At 21.9% G+C, this 23,215-nt stretch overlaps 1 protein-coding gene across 1 annotated transcript in view; it reads left to right on the top strand.

Annotated features, from left to right (window-relative positions):
- The window catches only part of LOC145845222 (uncharacterized), a 34,990-nt gene extending 21,754 nt beyond the window's left edge, over nucleotides 1-13,236 (top strand). The window contains exon 2 of the mRNA XM_082952646.1: nucleotides 13,101-13,236. Coding sequence (XP_082808772.1) covers nucleotides 13,101-13,236 — 136 coding nt within the window. The remainder of the gene's footprint in view (nucleotides 1-13,100) is intronic.
- Nucleotides 13,237-23,215: the final 9,979 nt, after the last annotated feature.

The raw sequence follows: 23,215 nt of genomic DNA, 5'->3' as shown, positions 1-23,215 counted from the left end.
TAATAATTAGCTTAAGCTGAATTGTGATCAAATATTTTTAATCGCTCTTTGCGGTCTCTCAACATCTTTTGTTTATTATGTAACCTTAAAAAGAAGTAAGTTTTTATCCTGTTGCTGTTTTCTAAGTTGGAGTTTTTATAATTTCCTTATTCTAAAAACTAAATTGTTTAAGCTTTTTTTATTTTTTACTGATCTAATTTAATTAATTAGTAATTGTAATTATAAGCAAATACGTTTGACATTAAAAAGAATTTTTATTACATAATAAATATTTTTATATCTTGGAAAATATAAAAGTTAATCATTTATATTGCAATGTAAAAAAACAAACAACTTTTGTTCTAATTTTTTATTTCGTTCAAGTACATACTATACAAAAAATATTTTCTCATAAAGTTTTAGTTTTAATTATATCAATATAGTTTACTTTTTAAATATTAAAAGACTAGTTTTGATAGTGACACAAAAATAGTAAAAAATAACAAAAAAAACATTTGAATTACCTCAATAAGCCAATGAAATAAAATAGTAAAAATATTTTATTTGTTAGAACTAACACTTGTATCAAAGATACTAAAAATTTTACTTTAAACTTTTGAAATGATAAACTTCATAGTTTATAATTGAGAAAATTCAAAATCATGATGAGATAAAAGTTTTACTCCTTTTCCAATAAAGCAAATATTACAAAAATGTACGTGGTTAAACAAATTTTTTATAACAGCTGAACTCTAACTTTATTCATATTTTTTAAATTTTTTGTCTCACTTGTTTTAAAGTTATATAAAAAAAACCATTATATGTATCAAAATATTTTCTTGAACTCTAGTTTATAAACATACAAGATAATTTAGCACAATAAAATTAGTTACAATGCTTAATATTTTAAGCAATGCAACTTAATAGTCAACATTTGCTTTCAGGAGAAAATCTTAACTTTAAATTAAGTATATGATAAAAATAAACTTAGTAAAGTTTAAGTGTGATTGTTACACAACTAAAATTTTTTTTAAACTTTAAAAAAATTAAAAAAAAAAAAAAATTCAAATTAAAGTTATTAAAGTTGAACACCTAACTATAAATAATGTAGTTAAACTTAACAAATATTAAGTAGTTTATTTTTAGAACGTTAAATATTTCCTACAATGTGTAGTCTTAATATAATTTACATCAGCATTATTGTGAAAAATTTTGTTTTCCTGATAACCTTGTGTAAAAACTTATAATAGCCGATTTTAGTGTTAAACAAAACAAACACTAGGTACAAGTTTTTAATATATATATCAAACACAAAGAAAATTGTAATTGACTTACTTTTAACAGCTCTTGATATTTTAATCGCTTTTGCGATCTACTGAATTTGATGTATTGGTTTTTATATATGATAAAGTTAATTGAGCAAATATTGAAATTTTTTTTTAAGTTTGAGCTACACATTAAGTTACAAAATTATGAAGAAAACTTTTTCTATTTAAATATTTTGTTAAGAATGAAAAATCTGAAAAGAAAACAGTAATAAACATATAGACATACAATTAATATAAACTATTACAATGGTATATGGAACTACAGTTTAATAATTTTAACTTACGAATAACTTAAACAAGTAAAATATATATTTTAAAAAAATTGACATATGTTCAATATCTTTAATTTAACAAATTTAAAAACTTTTGCAAACAGTTATAAAATTAAAAGTTTTACATAGTTATTAGTTAATTTTAGATTTTTTATATAACATTTAAATTAAACAGGCTCGTGATATCGTTTTTAAAAGGCTTTTTTACAATATAAATAAAGCTATCGAATTAGTAACAAATTTTTGTTTTTATACAAGTTATAAAAAATAAAAACAACAATGAAACTATGTCTTTTTTTACAAGAAAAAACAATTGAGGTTTAGCATATTTATAGTTGTAAATCCATTTTTAGTTAAAATAACAACCAGGTGTAATACACGAAATTCACACATAATACAGGTAAGCACTGGTAATTATAGATAATGGTTCAATTTGAAATGTTGGCTCTCTAACACCCAAAACTTAAAGGATGCCTTGTCTAACATTTAAACTTTACAACTTTTACGTTGAACAATTTTAAAAAATTTAAGTAAGAAATGTTAAATTAGAAATCGATCTGTTATATCGTTCTCATGAAATTTTTTGTAATTGTTTTGTTAAAGGTACATATAGAAAATGTACAAAAGCCTGAATTTAAATTAATAAACAATTTTTAAGTTCTAGAAGCTTGAATTTAATACAATAGTACCTTAAACTATTAAATTTATTTTTAAATAGCAAAATTGTTAATTTATATTTAGACTTTTAGTAAATTTGTGTTATCAACCTACCGTTAGTTGGATTCATAGACTTACTTGAGTTTTACACAAGCTCAATTTCATTTTTGTAACATTAAAGTTTGTTTATAAAAATCAACAAAGTAAATAAAACGAGCAATTTTGTGTGTAGTATTGTTTATTAAACGAAGAAAAATACGCTAAAAAAGTTTGGTTCAAGAACCTTGTGCCAGAAAAAACCTTTTTGTTATCGAGTCATACACTATAAAAGTTTAATGTTATGTCCAGAATAATATACAACTAAATAAGTTCATTTGATGATTATTACTTCTAAAGCTGTTTTTTGAGTATAAACAATAATGAAGATCCGCGATGACAATTATGATAGTCTGTTAACAACTTACAATCGATACTTTTTTGTAAAATGGATACAAACAAAACTAGTACATAATTGATTTTGTTATCTTCAATGTTCTAAATCGCTTTTAAGGTTTGAAAAAGACTAATGCCTTAATTTTAGGAGCGCTTTTTGTCGTTCAACAACAGTATTATAAAAAATTGATGCTGAGATAACTAATATTTCAAAAATACATTTTCATAGAAGTCTTAAAACATTTATTGAAGCTAGCAAATTTTAAATTACTATAACGAGAAGTAACCAAAATAATATTTAAAACAAAAAGTTCTAAAATTTTAGACAAAATATTTACATAAAAAATATGTTTACTTGTTATTATTTATGTTTAAACTTGATTTAAATATAAAAATTCAGTAGATTTTCAGATTAAAATAAGTTTTTATGTATAAAATGATATTTAATCCTTATCTGCATTGTGCAACATTATTTGAATATATTTTAAAATTTATGCTTTTTTTTTTCATTTAAAAATTGTTATTTTGGAGAATTTAAAAGCTAAAAACAATATCTGACGGTACTAATTTATTAAACAAAACTTTGCTAATCCATTATTTGCGTCTTTTAAAAAACACACAAGTTGAAGCTTCCAATTGATAAATATTTTAATGCAAAGTAACTTAACCTGTACTTTTGTGAAAATTTTGTTTTCATTAATTTGAATCGGAAAGCCGATCTTCTATGTAACTCCTGTGTTTACAGCTGAAATAACATGTCAAACACTTTGCAACGTGATATAACGGATAGTGAAATCTTAAAAATTAAACTCAATTCAGATTTTTCTCAACAAATTATTTTAATAAATATTTTTGTTAAAATAGTATTTTAGTTTTAACTGACATGGTAAAAAACTGAACAAAACAGTATATTAAAAAAACAAATAAGCAGATAAATGAATATAACTAAAATAAGAAAAACAGATTACCTGAAGTGTTAGTCTTGTTTCATTGAACTTTATTAGATTAAGACTTTTTCCTACTACATTTAGTGCATTATTTTAGTTGATTATAATTATTTTTTGCTAATATTTTTGTGTGTTATTGAAGTTTTTATTCGTGCAGAAGTGGGGAAAAGTATTTTATTATCATTGCTTAGATGTTTTATCAGTTGGTGATTAAGAAGGGAGTGATTTTGTGTAAGCGATTTTTTCTTTATTCAGCTAGTACATAATTAAGTTACTATTTTTTATTAAAGTGTTGAAAAAACGCTAAAATTGATAATGGTATTTCTTATTGCAAAAAAAAAATTGTTTAAGATTATAAATGTGTTTTTTTTAAACTTTTACGTGCATAAGATAATATTATAAATTAACTCATTTTCAGAAAACTTGAAAAATAAAAACAAGTTGATAGCGTGGTAAAAACAAAGTCATTTTAAGTAAAAATTAAAAAAAAATCTAAGAAATTTTGACAAATTATTTTTTCATGTTTTGTTGTAAATTATTACAACTTATAAAAACTTTGATCAAGTATATTTTTACAAACACATTTACACGAGGTTGTTAAATAAATTTTAATAAAGATTATTTCGTGTCTAGTAATTAAAAAATAATAATGCGTATATTTATGAAATTTTATTGCAAAAACATATATTAAACTTATATTTTTAAGTTTCATTTTATACGCATAACCTTGAATACACTAAATTAACAATCAATTTTTGTATAAATTTTTCATTAAATTGAATAAAGATATAAAAAGTTTTGAATTGTTTGAAGTCTCATAACGTTTTGTAAAAAAATAATAATAAATAAACATATAGTAAACCATTGAGTTTAGAATAAATGCTTTTAATCATAATGTCACTAAATATTTTCACAATTACAAATAAGTTATTCAAATTTATACAATAAATTTAATTAATCAAAAAAAAGTTATAGTTATTATAAATTTCGTGACTTAATAAAATTAAGTTATTTTTTTAACACTTTGTTTTTACATTAATATTATTTTGGATTGTTGTTTAGCAGTTGTTTTTTTACTTTTCAAAACCTTAGTAAGCTTTATTTTATTAGAATAGTTTGGTTTTTAACTAATAAATTTGAACATAAGTCACCCATTTTAAGAAAGTTTTTTAGTTAATTTACATTTAGTGCATCATCAGAATAATCTTGCTAAAAACTAGAAATAATATAGTGTAAATTTAGTTATAAACAATAACTTTGAAGTGCCTAGCTAAAAATAGTTATGTCATAAAGTATAAAAGTTTGTTTAAAAGGTTTAAAAAAAGTTATATTATATTTTGCTTATTTGAAGTTATATACAAGAAAAAATGTTAGAAACAAAAACGTTTAAGATAGTAGAAGTTTTACTTAAACTAAATAAAACTATCATTTAGATAATTTATAAGTTAAATTTATACTATCTTAAATGTTTTACATATATTTTTATATCTTTTTTATAAACTGCACATTACAATGTAAATAATACTTTCAATTTAATACAACTTAATATTTTTTATATAAGTTGAAATAATGAAAAAAAAAATTATTATTTGTTTTTTTTTGAAAACTAATTTTCAGCACATTTATAGCTTTAACTCTATTTTTTTTTAGTTAATCAGACTTAAAACACACATTTATACAGAAAACAAGTTAACACTGGTAATCATAGATTTGTCTTTAAATTGTGTCATAAAATTTATTTTAATTTAAAATCTTAGTTTTTCAAAAAAGTTAACACCCGCAAGTTAAAGGCTGTCTTGCTAAACATATTAACTAGCACTTTAATATCTTATTAAAGTCTAGTTTTTTCATTTTTTATGTTTTAAATGAGAAATCGATCTTTTATATCGTTCTCATAAAACTTTAGTTGTCTGTTTTATTTATGTAAAAGCTACGCATAATAAATGTAGAAAAGCTTACAACACATTTAAAACAACTTCTTTTAACTTCTTGTAGCTTAAATCTACTGTATTACTGTTTAAGATTATTAAATTTATCTATAAAACATCCTACTAAAAAAGGAAAGTTTTAAATTTCCTTTTAAATTTTATTTATTAACCTATAATAAGTAAGCTTGATAAATTCAATTTTAATATTAGTTTAGTGTTTATTTATTTTTGGTAGATCTAAATTTTATATTAAAAGTCAATATGTTATAAAAATAAGTCAAAAAATGTGTTTCTATATAGTTACAAAAATTTGTTTTATAAACCTTATCTTTTTAAACTATTTTTGAAAACATTTTTTTTTCTTTACAATTATATTAGTATGTTTTATTGTTAATAAATATAAATCCAATTTTTTTTATTGCAAAATCAATACGTATAAATTTTTACACCATGATTAACTATTTTAATACAATATTCTATTTTTACTAAATTCATAATTTTGGTTTTTCAAAGATATAAAGTGTTTTAATCACAGTTGTTTTATTAATCTACAAATTTTGAATTTAAACTTTTGAATATTTGAATTTACATTTTTAGTACATCTAAATTTTATACTAAAAATCGTTAAAGCAAGTTTAGAGAGTAAATTTATGTATTATAGTTAAACAAAATTTATATATATTTTTTCAAAGAATTTTTTGAATACAAAAAAATACTATATGATGAAAATTACGTTATACAGTTTTATTGCTAAAAAAAACTCTAGTTACATGTTTTTGTTGTGTAGATGGATACGAATAACATTTTTTACCACGATTAAGTTATGTTCTATATTTTATGTTTAATTGCTTTTTCAATCTGTTAAGATTAATACCTTAAGTTTTGGGCGCCTTTTTTCATTCAATAAAAATATTATGTTTCAAAAAGAACATTCAGATAATTTATTTTTATAATACATATCCATGAAGGACTTCTTTTTTTTACAAATTGACTTTATAGTTACTACAACAAGAAGCAACCAAGTTAGTACTTGGTATATAAAGTTCAATCATCTTCACTAATACTTTATCATCAGAAAAATGTAGTTTAAGTTTTTTTTTAAGCTTGGTATAAATACAAAGATTTACTAGATGTTTAGTTTCTTGCTAAAATTATACTTGTTATTTTTCAAAGATGTTAAATATTAACTAATCACGACTATTATAAAATTTAAGAAACTTTTCATGCAAAACAATATTCTCATAATATTTAAAAAAAAGCATATTGAGTTTAAAGATTGTTATAATAGAAAATAAGAATGCTAAAATTTTACGGTACTAGCTTTTAAACAAAAATCTATAATGAACTTTGGTTAACTTTTAGGATCACATGATAGTCATATGCGCACAATTTTAAAACTAAGCTAGTTACTTTTACTCTAAAATTAAAAAAAAATATTTTATTAATTTTCATAATGCATGATTTTAATATTAACATATATACAAAAACAATTATTAGTAAGTTTTACCAAAATAAATATACGTTTGTACTTTTATTCCATGTATTCTTTTCTGTTTAGTCTCATACTATTTTAAATCTTAAATGTTAAAAGCTGGAGTTGTGTTTATATAGCTTAAAAGTTTTTGTACTTGCTCATAAATAAACAAATAGTTATAAAATATGTTTTGTTGTTAAAATAATTAAATATTTGAACAAACAAGAAAATTATTAGAGTTTAGTTTTTTCATAAACCTTCCTAAATAAATTTAACTAAATATTAGCTATTTAATCTGTAAATAAATTATCATGCTGTGACACCCTTAATTAAGAATCAAAACAATCTTCTATTATAGTAGAATTTACAGCTTACTTTTCGTATAGAACCTTCTAAGACAGCTACAGTCTTTTTTTGATAGTTCACATAAATGCTAGTAATAAGTATTTAATAGAAATAAATACAACTAAATGAAAAAACACTTTGAAAAATCTCTTACAAAACAATTATTTAAACCGCTTTGGCGATTTATTAAAACCAATGTTTTTTTTCACAGTTTAGTAACAGTTTCTACGTTGTTATTGTTAATTTAAGTTAATACAAAACAATGTGCTACATATTTTTAAAAACTTTTAAAAATTAAACGGTTTATTAAAAAATATTTTCTACAAAGTTATTTAGTAATCATTATCGAACACATGTAACACACTTTTTTTTCTTTTTTAAATACAGTAACCATACTATATTGAAATTTTTTAGCTGTTTTGTTCTAATCTTCTTTTAAATTAAACAAAAAAGCTTATAACGTATATTAACAAGTTTAATTGTTTTACTAATAAGAAGCCTAAAAGTATTGATAAATGTTTTCAGACGTTGTAACTCATATAATTGTACTAAATTTTTGTTAGCTTTTAGGATCACATGATAGTCATATGCGCATTAGTATTATAATTGTTTAAGCAAATTTGAATAAGTCTTTCTTTTATGCATGACTTCAATTTAAACATGTCTACTTCATCATTTAAGAACAAGAATTATCAGACTTATCTTACTTTAAGAGCTTTATTTAATTTTAAATGTTTATCTTATTTAAGAAAAAAATTATATACACATTTTACAATCAAAGAACTTGTTTTTATTAGTTTTATTCGTAAAATACTATAAAATCTTAAAAAATGTAGCTAATTTTATCTTACTCAAAAGATATTATACTTTCATTTGCTGGTAAAAATACTTAAAGTAGTTATAAAAAGAATTTTTTGTCTTAAAACTTATTATGCTTGTTTAGTTATACTTAAATATTAAGTTAATGATAATAGTTAAAATAATAAAAATACATCAAAATTCTACACAAAAATTTCAACTAAAAACTATAAACATATTAAAAACAAACACTCTTATTTTTAGTAACAAAAAGTAAGAACAGTTAGTAAAATTGTACGTGCAACTTTTTAGTATTAACGTGAGTTGGGTTTAGGTTGATGTAAATCAGATTTGATTTTTTTTAACTTTAGTTTAAAGATACTTTACTTAACTTAAATTGATTAGTTACTTACTTTAGTTAAAGTTCTTTTATCATTTTCGTTAATTTCCAAAACTTTGAGTTTATCTATTATTGTTTTTAATGTACTAGTCTACTTTTACTTTATTGATTAAACATTATTTGATCGTTTGCAAACTATTCAATTTAAAAATAATTAGTTGTGTTTATTTATAAAATATTCAAACTTTAAAACAAAATATAATTATTTAAATCATTTTAATTTATTTTTAGAAAGCTATAACATTTGTGTAGAAAACAAAACCTTATGTTAAATTAGGCTTGAAAAACTGAACGCTTTTTTAATATACCATTTTTTGTTTAAATATCAAATATAAAATATTAGTTCCCAATAATATTTAAAAACCAACTATTTAGAGACTTAAGAGAACTTCTGTTTATTAGTAAATTCTATTATAAGCTTAGTTTAAATTATAATAAAATACTTAAACATTGCTTTCCTTAAAGTTCACCGTGATTGAGTTTAGAATTTTAGTATATAATTTATTAATCCTTAATTAACGTCATTTAAAAACACACAAGCTAAAGTCTCTTTCTGTTGTATATATTAAGAAAACATTGCTAAATAAATACTTAAAATAATAAAAATCGTTATAAGATTTATAACGAGGAAACGATCTTTTATATCGTTTCAGAAAAGAAATTATAACAATGCAACACCAAAAAATCTGAAAGTAACTAACTTTCGTCTAAGGATAAAAAAAGCATTGTTGTTGATAAAGCAACTCTAATTTGCGGCAAATTTTGATTAAAATATTTTTTGAAATAAGAACAAGTATTTGAAACAGTTTTGTAACGTTTTTAACTGTTATGAAATGAATAATTTTACAACATAATCCAAAATCCTTTTTTAAAGTTATTGTTTATGAATAAAACTAAAAATATCTGAAGGGAACATAGTAAGATACACTAACACTTTAAGTTTGTTATCTGACCAGTTTAGTTTAAATTTTACTTTCACACAGCATACTGTTTTCAAACATTGTTTTCAAAAATAGTTTTTTTTGTAAATTTCACTAACAATCGATAACCGAACCAAAAAAACTCAAAAGCAATATTTGTTTTATACAACACTAATCAAGCAATTAAAAGAACATTTTACGGACATGATATTTTTTATTGCTTTGAATATTTAAAATTGCTAAAACTATTGTGTAATACTTTGTTTTACTTAAAAATTGTTTTTTTTTTGTATATGTGTAATTTTCTGTGGTACTTGCATCTGTTTAATTTTTAAAGGAGAGTGCTTTCCATTTTATTATTTTGAAAATATATATCTTTTTATATTTCTTGTTTATAAAGCTAGAATCTTCGTTATTTTTTTAGTTTTTATTTAATTATTATTAATTATTTTAGTCAAAAACGGATAGCTTTAAAATATATTAACACAAAACAATATTCTAAATGGTTGATATACGATATTAAGTTATTTTATTAGATTTAATAAAATAGAAAATGCTAAATTTTATAAAAAGTCAATTATTCAAATAGAGATTAGTTATAAAAATAATAAGTTATAATTACACTCCAATGACAAAAGTCAAATAAGAATTTTTTTTTATTTACCTAAGACATTACAAGCAAGTTAAAGAATTAATTATTTTTTTCGATAAACACACAAACGCTAGTTACAAGTTTCTCAATAAAATAAACAAACACATGAAAAATATATCTAGTTGACTGTTATCACGAAAATTTTTGTTATCGCTTTTGCGATCTCCTAGTATTAATGTCTGTATTAAGTTTTACTTCATCTTGACAAAAACTTATTTTGCAAAACATATTAAGTACATGTATTATAGGTATGATTTGTTGAAAATTATACAGATTCATTAGATTGAAATTACTTTTTCTGAATCAGTATTCTAAATTTAATAAAAAACATACATAAACTTATTTTGGGTGAAAAGTTATGCATTAAACTGTAATAAAAAACTACAAAAGATAAACTTGTGTGATTTTTTTTCCAAAATATACTGAATTTTTTTATTAAACAACCAATAACTTTTTTGTTTGGTTGGTTTTTTAATTTAGAAACTTTGGGTTGGAACACTTACACTGGCACTTTTAATATACGATATTCCTGTCAAGTACGCACATCTTAGCAAGATTATGATTTTTTTTTAATGTAATTATAATAAGACTGATACTTGTTGTGACGCATTTTGAGCCGTGTTCAAAATGTGCACTGAAAAAAAATTTACTGTACTACTTACATATCTTGAAGTTTGTACATTTACCAGATTTGCTTATTAGCAACAGCGAAGTTATAAAGTTATTAAAACACAATAACATCAAAAATGTTTATTGTCCATTTGATAAAATATATTATTTAAAAAAGCTGGAAAAACTTGTACCTTAAATGCTTTTTAATTATTTAGTTTGGCTTTTAATTTGTGATAAAAAGCTTTTTTAGTGGAAAGTTCTTCTGAGATTATCTTTAGCTTCATGATAAATTTAAAGTAAATTTAGATTGTCACAGTACACTACAATCTAGGAACAAGACAAAACATAAACAATTACTTTCATATTAACGAGTAGATAAATTTTTAAGTACACAGAACTAAAATTAAACAGCTTGCTTTGAAATGTTGTTTAAATAATTTACTTTAACAAAAGTCATGAGACTGTGGTATGATGTTTTAAGGTTACTAAAGTTTATTAAACTGGGCTGTGTTAAAAATACGCAATCAACAGAATGGTTACTCTACTACGTACTACAGTAGTACTTAATAAATTTCAAAAATTTGTTTATATGTGACAGAAAAGCTTAAACTATTATAATACTATGAGATCAAATTTTTATATTCATCAAAATAATAAAAAGGTATATTTCTAAAAGGAGACAACACATTTAAAACTTAAATTTTTAGAATTAATACGCTTGGCTTATAACTTATGACAAACGACTTTTCCAGTTAAAAATCCTTTTGAAATTAACTTTAATTTTGTAAATATATTAAACAAATTTACTTTGCCATAACACATAACACACGTTCTAGGAAAAAAACTTAACAAGTATTTTATAATTACTATCATTTTAATAATCATAGTTATATAAAACTAATATTCAATAACTTGATTTAAACTTTTAAATAAATATGTTTTTACAAAATTCATGAGACTGTCGTATGATGTTTTAAGGTTACTTAAGTTTATTAAACTTTTAGAATATTTTACCTCTGTTTATTTTAGTACTACTATTAAATCACCTTATAATTACAGTTTATATTTCTAATAATTTTTTTTAAAGTATATCTTTTTATAAAAAAAAATAAGATTTTTATTAGACTGGAAAACATTCTTATACGCTTTTTTTTTAATTATTTTAGAACAATGTACTTAGCTATGATTAAAAAATGTTTTCAATATATTAATGTAAACAGTTTAAAACAGACTGTACTGTTTAATTTTCAAGTACAATGTGGTTCCTAAAAATTTTAACTCATTTTATTAAAATGTTGATTCTTGTAACAAATTTTTTCATCATTTTAAATTAAATCTAACAATAAGTTATTCTAACTCGAAAAACATTTTAATCTAATATTAAGTTTGATTTTCGCTTTTATTTGACTGAATTAGTTTTTTTTTGAAGAATGTTGATCGGTATGACTACTGCGTTATAAAAACATTGTAATTTCATCGATATAAACTTAAAGTTTTATTAGTAGCTTTTTATAATTTCTAAATAAAAAAATGTTGATATCTTTTCATAAAGTTGTTATACCCATGTTATAATATTTATATATATATTTAGTTGGCTTAAACAAATCAGACTAGTTAGAAAATATTATGACAGATCAAGTACATTCAGTTTAAAAATAAAACAAAATCTTAATCCGACTGGAACTTATTTAAAACAAATCTAAAAATCTAGTGTAAGTTTAATAAGTTTCCTCTAGTGCGCTTAACACTTTATTTTGTGCTCTGCATCATAAACTCCAGAATATCTAGAGTTCGTTTTAAATTTTCTGGATTTGTCAGATTTTCAACTTTTTGAGTTGAAGAACTGCTATAATCTCATTTATAAAAAAATATTAAACTACGATTTAAATTGACGAACATTTTGATTAGTCTAATGAGAAAACAAAACATGTTTATTTTAAGCATCTAGACAATTTATAACAAACTTATATATATATATATATAAATGTATATCTTAAATTAAAAAATGGACAAACATTGTAACTGACTAAATGAAAATTATAAAATGCAGTTTTATTTTTACTTCCTAGACAGTTATGAATCAACTTTTAGTTTGGTGATCACAGTATTAACTTTCAATAAAGAGTTGAAGTTATTTTCTCTAGTCTGTTACTTAATCTATATCTTTACGTTAAAAGCATTATGGTTTTTACAAGCTATTTTTAAGAAAAATTGAACATTTTAATCGTTAATAATCGTTAAATAAATGAACAATGTTTATAAAAAAAAATATATTCAAACTATATATATACTACAAGAAAAAGCTACAACGTACAATATTTTTTCATAGTACCTTAATTGTAATAATGCTGTGTAGAGACATTTGTGTTGGTAATAACACAACTGCTAGTTACAACATTTCAATACAAATGAATGGAAAATTTCAATCAATTAGCCACCACGTGTCTACGTTTGAATTCATGTTTTCAACTGCTCTTTGCGGTCTACAATAGTTTTTACACTTTAGAAGAATTAGTTTTTGAATATTTTAAATTTGTTTTGTATACACGTAATTATCAGTTTAAGAATTTAATTTCAAGTTTTTAAAACCAAAAGTTTATTTTATTTTATAGCAAATGTGAATATAGAAACATCATATAATTAACTATATAACTGTATGAATGTCCTATTTTTGGTGTATGATATTTTGAAACCTTAATAATCATTCTTGCTGTCAAATTTTATTAGCAAAACTATGTTATAATTAGATTAAAAAAATTGTTTAACTTGACAGTGATTTTACTTTAAACATTTTAACTTTGGATTGAAAACATTTAATTTGTATTTCCTTGTAAATGTATGTTTTTATTTTAAACTTTTGAAAAAAATTAGTTTAGGTTATATAAAAACACACAAGTTGAAGCTTTACTGTGGTAAAGATTATAAAGCAACATTCATTCTGCGCTAATTAAGAAATATTTACCACGGGAACAAACCTTTAATATCATTCGCGTTAGAAAAAATATTTTTAATTTAACTAAAATCCACTTTGTTACAGCTTTACAGAGTAGTTTTTTTTTAATGGAGTATAAACAAAGAAATATATAGATAAGAATCAACATCACAAAATAAAAAATAAACTTACTTGTGCAGAAGCTGTTTTATAAATAAGCTCGCTGAACTGTTTTAGTTTTATTTGAAACATCATAATGTGCATTTTTGCAATTCTTGAAAAGTTTGCTAACAGACTATATTGTTGTTATGATTATATGTTTAAAGCATAACAATTGCGGTAAATAAATGAAAATATAGTTTTTTTATTGTAAATACAATTTAAAATACATAATTAAATGTGGCATGTTTAAACCACGCTTTATTTTTGAATTAGACGTCTTCTTGGTCTTTTTTAATTTAATTCAAAAAACAAAGTGATTGTTGTATTAAAATACTTTATATTAGCAATGTTATAACATTTTAGGTCGTAATGATATTTAATTAGTAATACAAAAGTCGAAAATGAAATAATTAGTATGGTTGTTTGAACACACAAAAACTAGTTGAAAGTTATTTTAAATTTATTTAGACACAATCAAAATTGCTACAAATAGATCGCAAGCAGGATATGTTTTATTTTTAATCACTATTGAGGTTTCCTAACACTAGCGTTTTGTTTTACTAATTAATTACAGCTCTATTATAGAAAGTGTTATAATTTACTAAAAAAGTACATCAACATTTTTTAAAATTCTTAATAGTTTTGAACTATATTAACGAATTGTTTTTTAATATGCTCTTAAACATATTATTCTATATGTAAGAATTAATTATAGCCTCATAAGTTTTCTTAACCATTTAAAATAAAACTGTATTAAATAAATTTATAAGACAAAATTGTACTACAAAATAAAAAGTATCCATTAATTGGACCCATATAAGATGCATATGTATGTTGAAAAGTTGTTCAAGTTTTTTGGATGTTTAAATATACTTTCCACATTGCAAAATTTGTCTATAAGAATACAAAAAATAAGTTTGAAATAAGATTTTTATTTATTTTTAAACACTGAATGAATAATTAACATTAAATATTAAACTCATTTAGATTAAATTTAAATGACTTAAATTGATTTCTTAACATTAATTTATATTTTTCTAAGTTAAATAAAGGGGTTATGAAATACTCAATAAGTTTAATGGCCTTTTATGTATGTCTAACTATTAAATTAAAAAATATTGCATTGCCTGTATCAAAATATTTATAGTTAACGCCAGAAACGTTAAATTGATTCTTTGATCTCTGTTTAAAAAAAAAAGTTATAATACTTCATGCACCCAAAAAAAGACTAGTTTTTTTTAATAGATTGTTATTAAAACATGTAGTAAATTAAAGTTAATCAAATCTAAATTTATCTAAAATTTAAAAAAAGTTAAATTTTAACTTTATTTTTAGGTAGCTATCTACATTGCACGAGCGTAGAAAATTGGGACAAAAATGAACGAGTGCACAAAAGTGCACGAGGCGACTTTTGAACGAGCAGACAATTTTGCACGGGTTATTTATTACTTTTTTTTATTTATTAGTTTAATTTAATTTTTGTTTTTATTCTCTTTTTTAATTTTACTGTTACCTCTAATCCTTACCCTCGGTCGGTAGCTTTTTATTATTTAGTTTTTTTTTTTTTAACTATAATTTTAATTAGTTACTTTTTTTTACTATCGTTGTTACCCCTAACCCTCACCCTCGGTCAGTAACTTTTTTTTTTGTTTTAGTTTTTTTACTCTCGTACAAAAATGTAACTCGTAAAAAAATTGAACCTTTGTGCAAAACTGTCTTCGTGAAATTTTGTGCCCTCGTGCAAATTAGGCATCGTGCAATTTTATATTTGTGCAATTTAGACCCGTTCCCTTATTTATTTTTTTGTTTTAAACAGCAAATATTTTTTTTTTAATGACTAGTAATTTAAAACTCATTAAAAAACGATTAGCAACAAAAAAGAAAACTTTTACACATCAAATGTTTATACAAAACAGTAATCAACAATTAAAAGTTTTTTTTGCTTATTTTTTTTTGTAACAGTTTTGTGGGTAGTTTTAAAAAAATATATATCTTTAGTACAATTACCTATTGATAACAAAACTAATTAAATAAAAAGTAAACTTTAGCCCAAAAAGTATTCCATTCGATATGAACAAAACTAATACTTGCATTTTATTCAAAAAGCTAAAAACTTAATCTCTTAACAAAAATACAAGCGTGACCAAACAAGCTTTATTATAAGATATGATGAGTTAGAGTTGCTTGCAAATTACCACACCAAATGGAGGTTTACTTTACACAAAAGATGTAAATAAAGAGAAAAAGATAACTTTAAGAAACTAAAACATATGAAAAAATGCGAGTGGAATGACTTTTACTTTTTTTTTATTGCATCACTGTGAGTTTTAATTTCTTAATATAATTTATTTTCATTTTATAAAAAAGAAGCTCTTGTAAAAAGAGCAACAAGAAATATATGAACATGCATGATCGTAAAACAAAAATCTAAGAGAGAAGACAGTGTGGTGCTCTTGGTAGACTATAGTTCCCATAGTCAATATTGGCAGAAATTGGTATAAAAAAGAGTGCAAACCATTTTTTTTAATAATATGGTTTGAATTAATTTAAATAATAATACTATGAAAAAAAACTAACTATTAAAATATTGATTTTTCATTGGTCTTAAGTTTCTTTTTCATTGTTTTAATTAAAACTGCTCAAAAATGTTATAAAATGTAGGATGTGAGGCTCGATGACCGAAAGGTTTTTCTCCACACCAAACTATTGACCATAGTTGTGAGCGTTCACATTTTTCTTTCTTACGCACAATTACGCATAGGCTGATAGCTGATCTTTTATTATTAATAGAATGACAAAGCTAATTATGTTTAGTTTTACATAGTATCATATATTAAATAAAAAGCTAAAGCTTTCACAAAAGTCTGATATTAATACTTTTGCATTATAAATATAAATACTCTTAAAACTAAAAATTCTATTTCTGACAAAAATAAAACAACTTAATCTTCAGTTATATTTATAATGTCTAATATTATATCTTCAACCCATAATAAACTTTCTTTCTACTAGAAAAATCTAGAAACGTGCAATAATTTTTTTAGTTCTTTCAATTATAACAATTCTTTTTTCAGGCAATTGCATTAGTATATTTTGTTTCTAAAACACACAACTGCTAGTTATAACCTTTTACTACGCATAATAGTAAAAAATTACTCAAGTAACAGACATTGCTTTTTTTTTATATTATATTTTGAATCGCTGTTCGCGGTCTTAAATAAGTTTTTACATTTCATAAGAACTAATTTTTGAAACAAATTGTGATGTTGATTTTATCAAGCTAGATTATGACAATCTGTTGAGTCATTGATAAATTTAATTAATGTGTTTTAGTTATTGTGATTTATATATTTTAAAACTTTAAGACTAAATTTAACTTAGTTTACTACAATTTAGAACTAAAAAAATGACAAAAAGATGATTGAAACAAAACTTTTAAAAAAGTTATTAACAAAGTAATCATAAAGTAACAAATGACAACAACAATAATTAACAGCAAAATCCATGTAAGCTTGCTTAGATTATAAATAATCTATAGTAATATTTACAAACATATAAATGTGATATAAGTCTTCAAGTTTAAATTAATGAATTTCACAACACAGTGAATTAAATGGTAGGACTTAGAAATAAAAATTTTTTAAATAATGATATTATACGATTTATTTAGGGTTAGTAAAGTTTACAAAGTTTTAGGCTTTTTTCTTTCAGAATGAATTTGTTAGCTACTTTTACTGATTGAGCTAAGCTAAACAGTATAGTGCTTCGTGGTTTCAATATTTTAATTCATAGATTATTCCTGCATTTTATAAACTAAATATTTAAGTTTAAAATAACTGGGATTTAAAAAAAAAAAAGAAATAAAGTAAACGTATATAAACATTAAATACATTGAGAGTGGTCACTAGTTTTAACTGCGTTTGATGTTTTAAAATAAAACATTTAAAATAAATTCCGCATAAAAATTGTTTCTTTTGTTTAAAAACACAAATGGTAGTGGTAAGTTTTTCAATATACCAATGAAAAACAGTTAATTTATTTTATTGTTTCTGGTTATTGTAATTTTTTTTTGTAAAAATGAGAAACTTAACTTCCGATGTTTTAAAAGTTGTTTCTATGTTTTGTCAATTATTTATTACTGACAGTAAAATAGTTAATTTAATTATAGTGCTCTATAATATAACTAAAATACCATAGTATCTTTAACTAAGTTAAACTATTTCTAAGTTTGTAAAAGTTAAGCAACATTAAGTTATGTAATTAATTTAAACCAATACATTATTCCTTTATCTAACATATATAAGTTTAAGAATTCATTTAATTTAGATAAAAAATTGGGTTGGTTCATACAGTTGATTTTTGTTTTTATTTTATAAAAGATTATGTGTACTTAATAAATTTAGACTATTATTTTTGCTTTATTCTAAAACCATAACATAATTTAAGTTTTCAACATAGATTCTAGTGCTTATCAAATTAATATTTTAGTGATTTAACAAATTGTTTGCTATCAAATTAGTTTTAAATCAACATTTTCTAGTTTCATAATTTATAGAAAACTTAAACGTTTAGTTACGTCGTTTTTATATATTTTTTAATTAAAGTCTTAAAAATAAAAATTTCAATAAAAATTTGAAGTATACTTTTTTGTTAAGTTTGTATAAAAATTTTATCCAAACGTAAAAGTAAATTTTGATAATTTTGATATTTAAAATTAAACTTACTTCGAGTTAAACTCCTTTACGGCGTATTCTTATCATCTTAGTTACCAAAATAACATTTAAACTTAAAATGTGTTATATAAGATTTATAAACTCTTTAATAAAATAGATTTACTACGCACATTGAAACATTTTTCAGCATTTTAAATTTTAAGATATATATAAAATTTAAAATGTTTAATCTTTAAAACAAATAAAAATTACAATTTAGAATAAAATTGCGTTAAGTAACATTGAAAATAGTCTAATATAATTTAAACAATCTTTTTTGATTTTAAATTGTATAAAACTTATATAAACCTAAGTAAAACCAAACCTTATTTTACTTTTTTGTGTTACCAACAAAAGCTTGTTACAAGTATTTACTACATTAAAATTGATAACTTGTTGTAAAATCTAAATTGTGTTATTCGATATCTAATCTGTTCTGGTTGTTTTAAGATGCATGTTTGCGGTCTCCTAATTTAACTTATTTATAAAACACTGTTATCATTCTATTATAAAGCTTTAAAAAAACTTAAACAACCTTTTCAAAAATTTAAAGAGAAAGATGGTAGAAGTATAAAGTAGTACATTAATTTAAATTGAGTCAAACAACAAAAGACAAAAATATACAACTGTTTATAACGTGAATATTTTTCAAGTTATTTTGTAAATTTATTAGATTAATTCATAAAACAATTAAGCTTAGAACTGTTACAGTTTTTTGTAGGAAAAACTATACTTTTTAACTTCATTCTTTAAAGAATGTACTATATACTTAATTTTTATCTTTAAGCTTACAAAAATTAATTTTAAAACATCAATGATTCAATTCATTACATTTACAGATACAACTATATACTTGGAGCATTTTATATCGAAGCTGTTTAATATTAAAAAAAAAATAATAAAACAATTATATACATGAATAAATTACAGTAAATTAAATTACTTAGCTGAAAGTATCTAATAGCTTCAAAGTGTGTAGCTTTTTAAACTATTTATAAGTGATCACAAAGATAAAACTAATATAAAAACTTTATAACATTTAATTAACTTTTCTGGTCGTACTTTAGTCATATGAGTGAGTGTTTCATAATAAAATGATTAATTTACTTTACGTGTCGTTCAAGCAATAAAGAACAAACAAACAAATGTTAGTTACAATTTTAACTACATTTAAATGCAGATTTACTAATTGATAGTTGAAGGCAGCAAACGAATTTTCTTTTTTTATTGCGTTTTGTAGTTTTTAAAATATACATTAATGGTTTCTTATCATTTAAAAGGTAATTTTTTCATAAAAAAGAGGGTTTTTAAATAATTTTTAAAATGAGAAGGTTTTTAAATCATATAAAATTTTATTATTCTAAGTTATTTTATTCAAAAAAGCATTCTAAATAAAAAAATTATCTATTAATTATTTTAATCATAAAACTTTATCAAATAACGTTAAAATACAAAAGTATACTAGAAAACTTATATATACAATAATTCTCAACTCATATATAAAGTATATATAAAATTAAAAGTTCTTGTAATTCCTTATTTATAACACTAAGACTTGCGCTAAAATTCTGCAGAATAACTTTGTAGTAAATTTAAATCTTTATATTAAGTTTATTACTTTATGTTGATACTTTTTAGGCACTTCCTGTTTTTTTGGTTCAAAGTGTGCATTAAAGAAGTAGATTACTGTACTACCTACAAAAGTTGTAACTTATAAGCTTCTGGATTTGTTTATTAGTAACAAAAAATTTATAAAAGTATGAAAATACATTGTAATCAAAATTTATTTTGTAGACAAATAATACTTTTTTAAAGAAGATCAAACATTTGAAACTTAAACTATTTCGTTTGGTTTATAACTTATAATAAAAACCTTTTCTAGCTAAAAAACATTTTTAAATCATCTATATACTGTAAAAAGTTAAAGTGGATTTACATTGTAATAACACATTACAATCTAGAAAAAAAACATAAAAAGTATTTTACAACAGCTACTGTCATAACGATGTATAGATATATTTATAAATATATAAAACTAAAATTATACTCTTTCATTTGAAGTATTTAATTTTAAAATATTAAAAAAACATATTTTTACAAAAACAATGAGACTATCGTATGATGTTTTAAGGTTACTAAAGTTTGTTTAACTTTTAGATTATTTTACCTTTTTTATTTTAGTATTACTATTAAATCAACTTATAAACACATTTTGTAACTTCCAACACGTCTAGTTTCTGATTATATTTTTTTCACAAAAAATAGATCTAAATTTTCCTTAGATTGGAAATAATTTTTGGACACATGTGTTATAAGTTAATCAAAAAACGACGAACTTACTTACGAGTTTTAAATGACTTGTACTTAATTTGAACAGTTTAAAACAGACTTTACCGTTGAATTTTTAAATATGATTTGATTCTAAAGATCTTTAACCAATTTTATTAAAATATTTATACTTCTAACAATATTTTTTTTTTAATAGCTTTTTTTATATATTTTTTTTCTGCAAAAATGTTTTAATTTGAAGCACAGTTACAAAGTATTTTTTTTTAAACTAAATTATAACTTATTTTGAAAGTTGTTCATAATTATGACTACTGCTTTTACAACAACTCTGATTCTATCAGTATAAGCTTAAAGTATTTACTTGTAGTTTCTTTAACACATGAAAAAAGTAAATGATTTGTTTTGATGAAATTCTTATTCCCATAGTATTGTAAATCAGTTTTATAATTAAAGATGACCAGGAAAATCAAACTAGTTAAACAATTCTATGACAAATGAAGTGAAATCAGTTTAAAAAAGACAATATCCGGATCTGGATTTTATTTTCAAACTATGATCAAGCAGGAATATTTTTTTTTAAATTTCTTAAACCTATTGAAAGTTTCTAAGTTTCCCTAAAGCAATATACAACAAATGTGTTATAGTGCCTTAACTACAAAATAGCTGTACGTACAACTAGATTATTTAGTTACGTTTTTAAACACACTTCTACTATCTATAACCTTTTAATACATATAAATGCATAAGTAAAACGTATTAATCTCTTATTTGTCTTTGTTTGACTGTAAATTTCTAATCGAAGTTTGCCATCTTCTAACTTTTACTTTTTATCACAGTTAGTTTTTGTAAAAATCTAAAAATATATTTTATCTAGCTAGATTGTGATAAATAATTATATATTTATAAAAATGTATTTATTTGTTGTATTTTGTATGCTTATAAATTTTAGAAATTTAAATAAAAACAGTTAATTATCATTTTAGAGTTTGTTACGGTACTTTTCCAATAAAAAATTAACTATTTCAAAAAATTTAAACTCAAATAAAAACACATATATTTAGAAAAGATGTTACAAAAAAAAAATATTTATAAAATTAATATAAATAATTTACTTAAACATTAAAAGATTTAGTTTGTTGATAATCTGATATTTCACAACTTCATTGAAAACAGTTTAATACTTAAGTAGTAAAGCAAGAAGCGATTACCACAACAACTTATAATAAATAATGCAACAAATGCTTACTTTTTGCGTAGTTATTACAAATTAAATTGTTAATGGATAAAACGTTAACATTGAAATAGGCTTAAGTAGAAGCATTAAAAATTAAAAATTCTAAAGCACATGTAATAACAACATTTTTTAGCATTATTAACACTAAACATTTTCCAAAGCTTTAACTTGCATTAAATTTAGCATATTAGTTTTGGTGGTTGAAAACGTTATACAAACAAAAATAATATAAAAGTATTATATTTTTCTATTATTTTAATCCTTTTAATAGAGTCTGTATTTTTGGAAACGAAAACCTTTCTCACAAGTATACCCATATTCAAAACCTCATTAAAAGTCGTTTACGAGCAAAAAATATCCAATCAAAATGACTTATTTACAAAAAAAAAAAAAAAATCGATTAATTATAAGAACAGTTTTTTTTTATCAAGTTAGTTTGTTTAGGCTTACATTGTTATTATTGAAATGATTAAAATAAGATTTTCTGTTTAAAAATGGATGTTTTCAAATTAAACAAACACATGGTGAACAAGTATTAAAAATAATATTTTAAAACTAAAATTGAGTTACCAAAATAAAAAAACACATAAAAATTTACCTTAAAAATATGAACATTTTAAAAAATATGCTAATATGAAAATATTTTCTACTTATAACTTTATTTTTTTGGTTTATATGTTTACTCGTATAATACCTGTACATCAGTATTTTCTTGAACTTAATTTGTAAAAAAAAGTCAAGTTAAAATGTAAGTATGTGGAATTGCGGTATAAGATAGACAGTTTATTAGAACTTGAAAACTACAATAATTTATTCAAATAATTGTTAATGTTTTAGATTTTAAATAAACTAATATTTCTTAAAATTTAAAATGTTCATTAAATTTATGGCAGTGATTTTACTTTATAAATTTTAATAAATGTATTCAATTTGTTTTTTTTTCAAACCGTTATTTTTGATTATAAAATTTTGTTAATAGTTTGTTTAGGTCATATAAAAACACACTAGTTTAAACTATAACGTCATAAATATTACAGAGCAGAATTACTAATAACAAAACTTGAACTGTTTATTAAACAAAGTATTTATAACGAGAAATCGATCTTTTACATCATCCTTGTAATAAATAATACTTTAAATAC

This window comes from Thalia democratica, chromosome 9, assembly GCF_965202585.1.
Source record: "Thalia democratica chromosome 9, ktThaDemo2.hap1.1, whole genome shotgun sequence".
Classification (NCBI taxonomy): domain Eukaryota; kingdom Metazoa; phylum Chordata; class Thaliacea; order Salpida; family Salpidae; genus Thalia; species Thalia democratica.
Note: the sequence above shows the minus strand (reverse complement) of the source record. Positions and strands in the feature narration are given on the sequence as shown.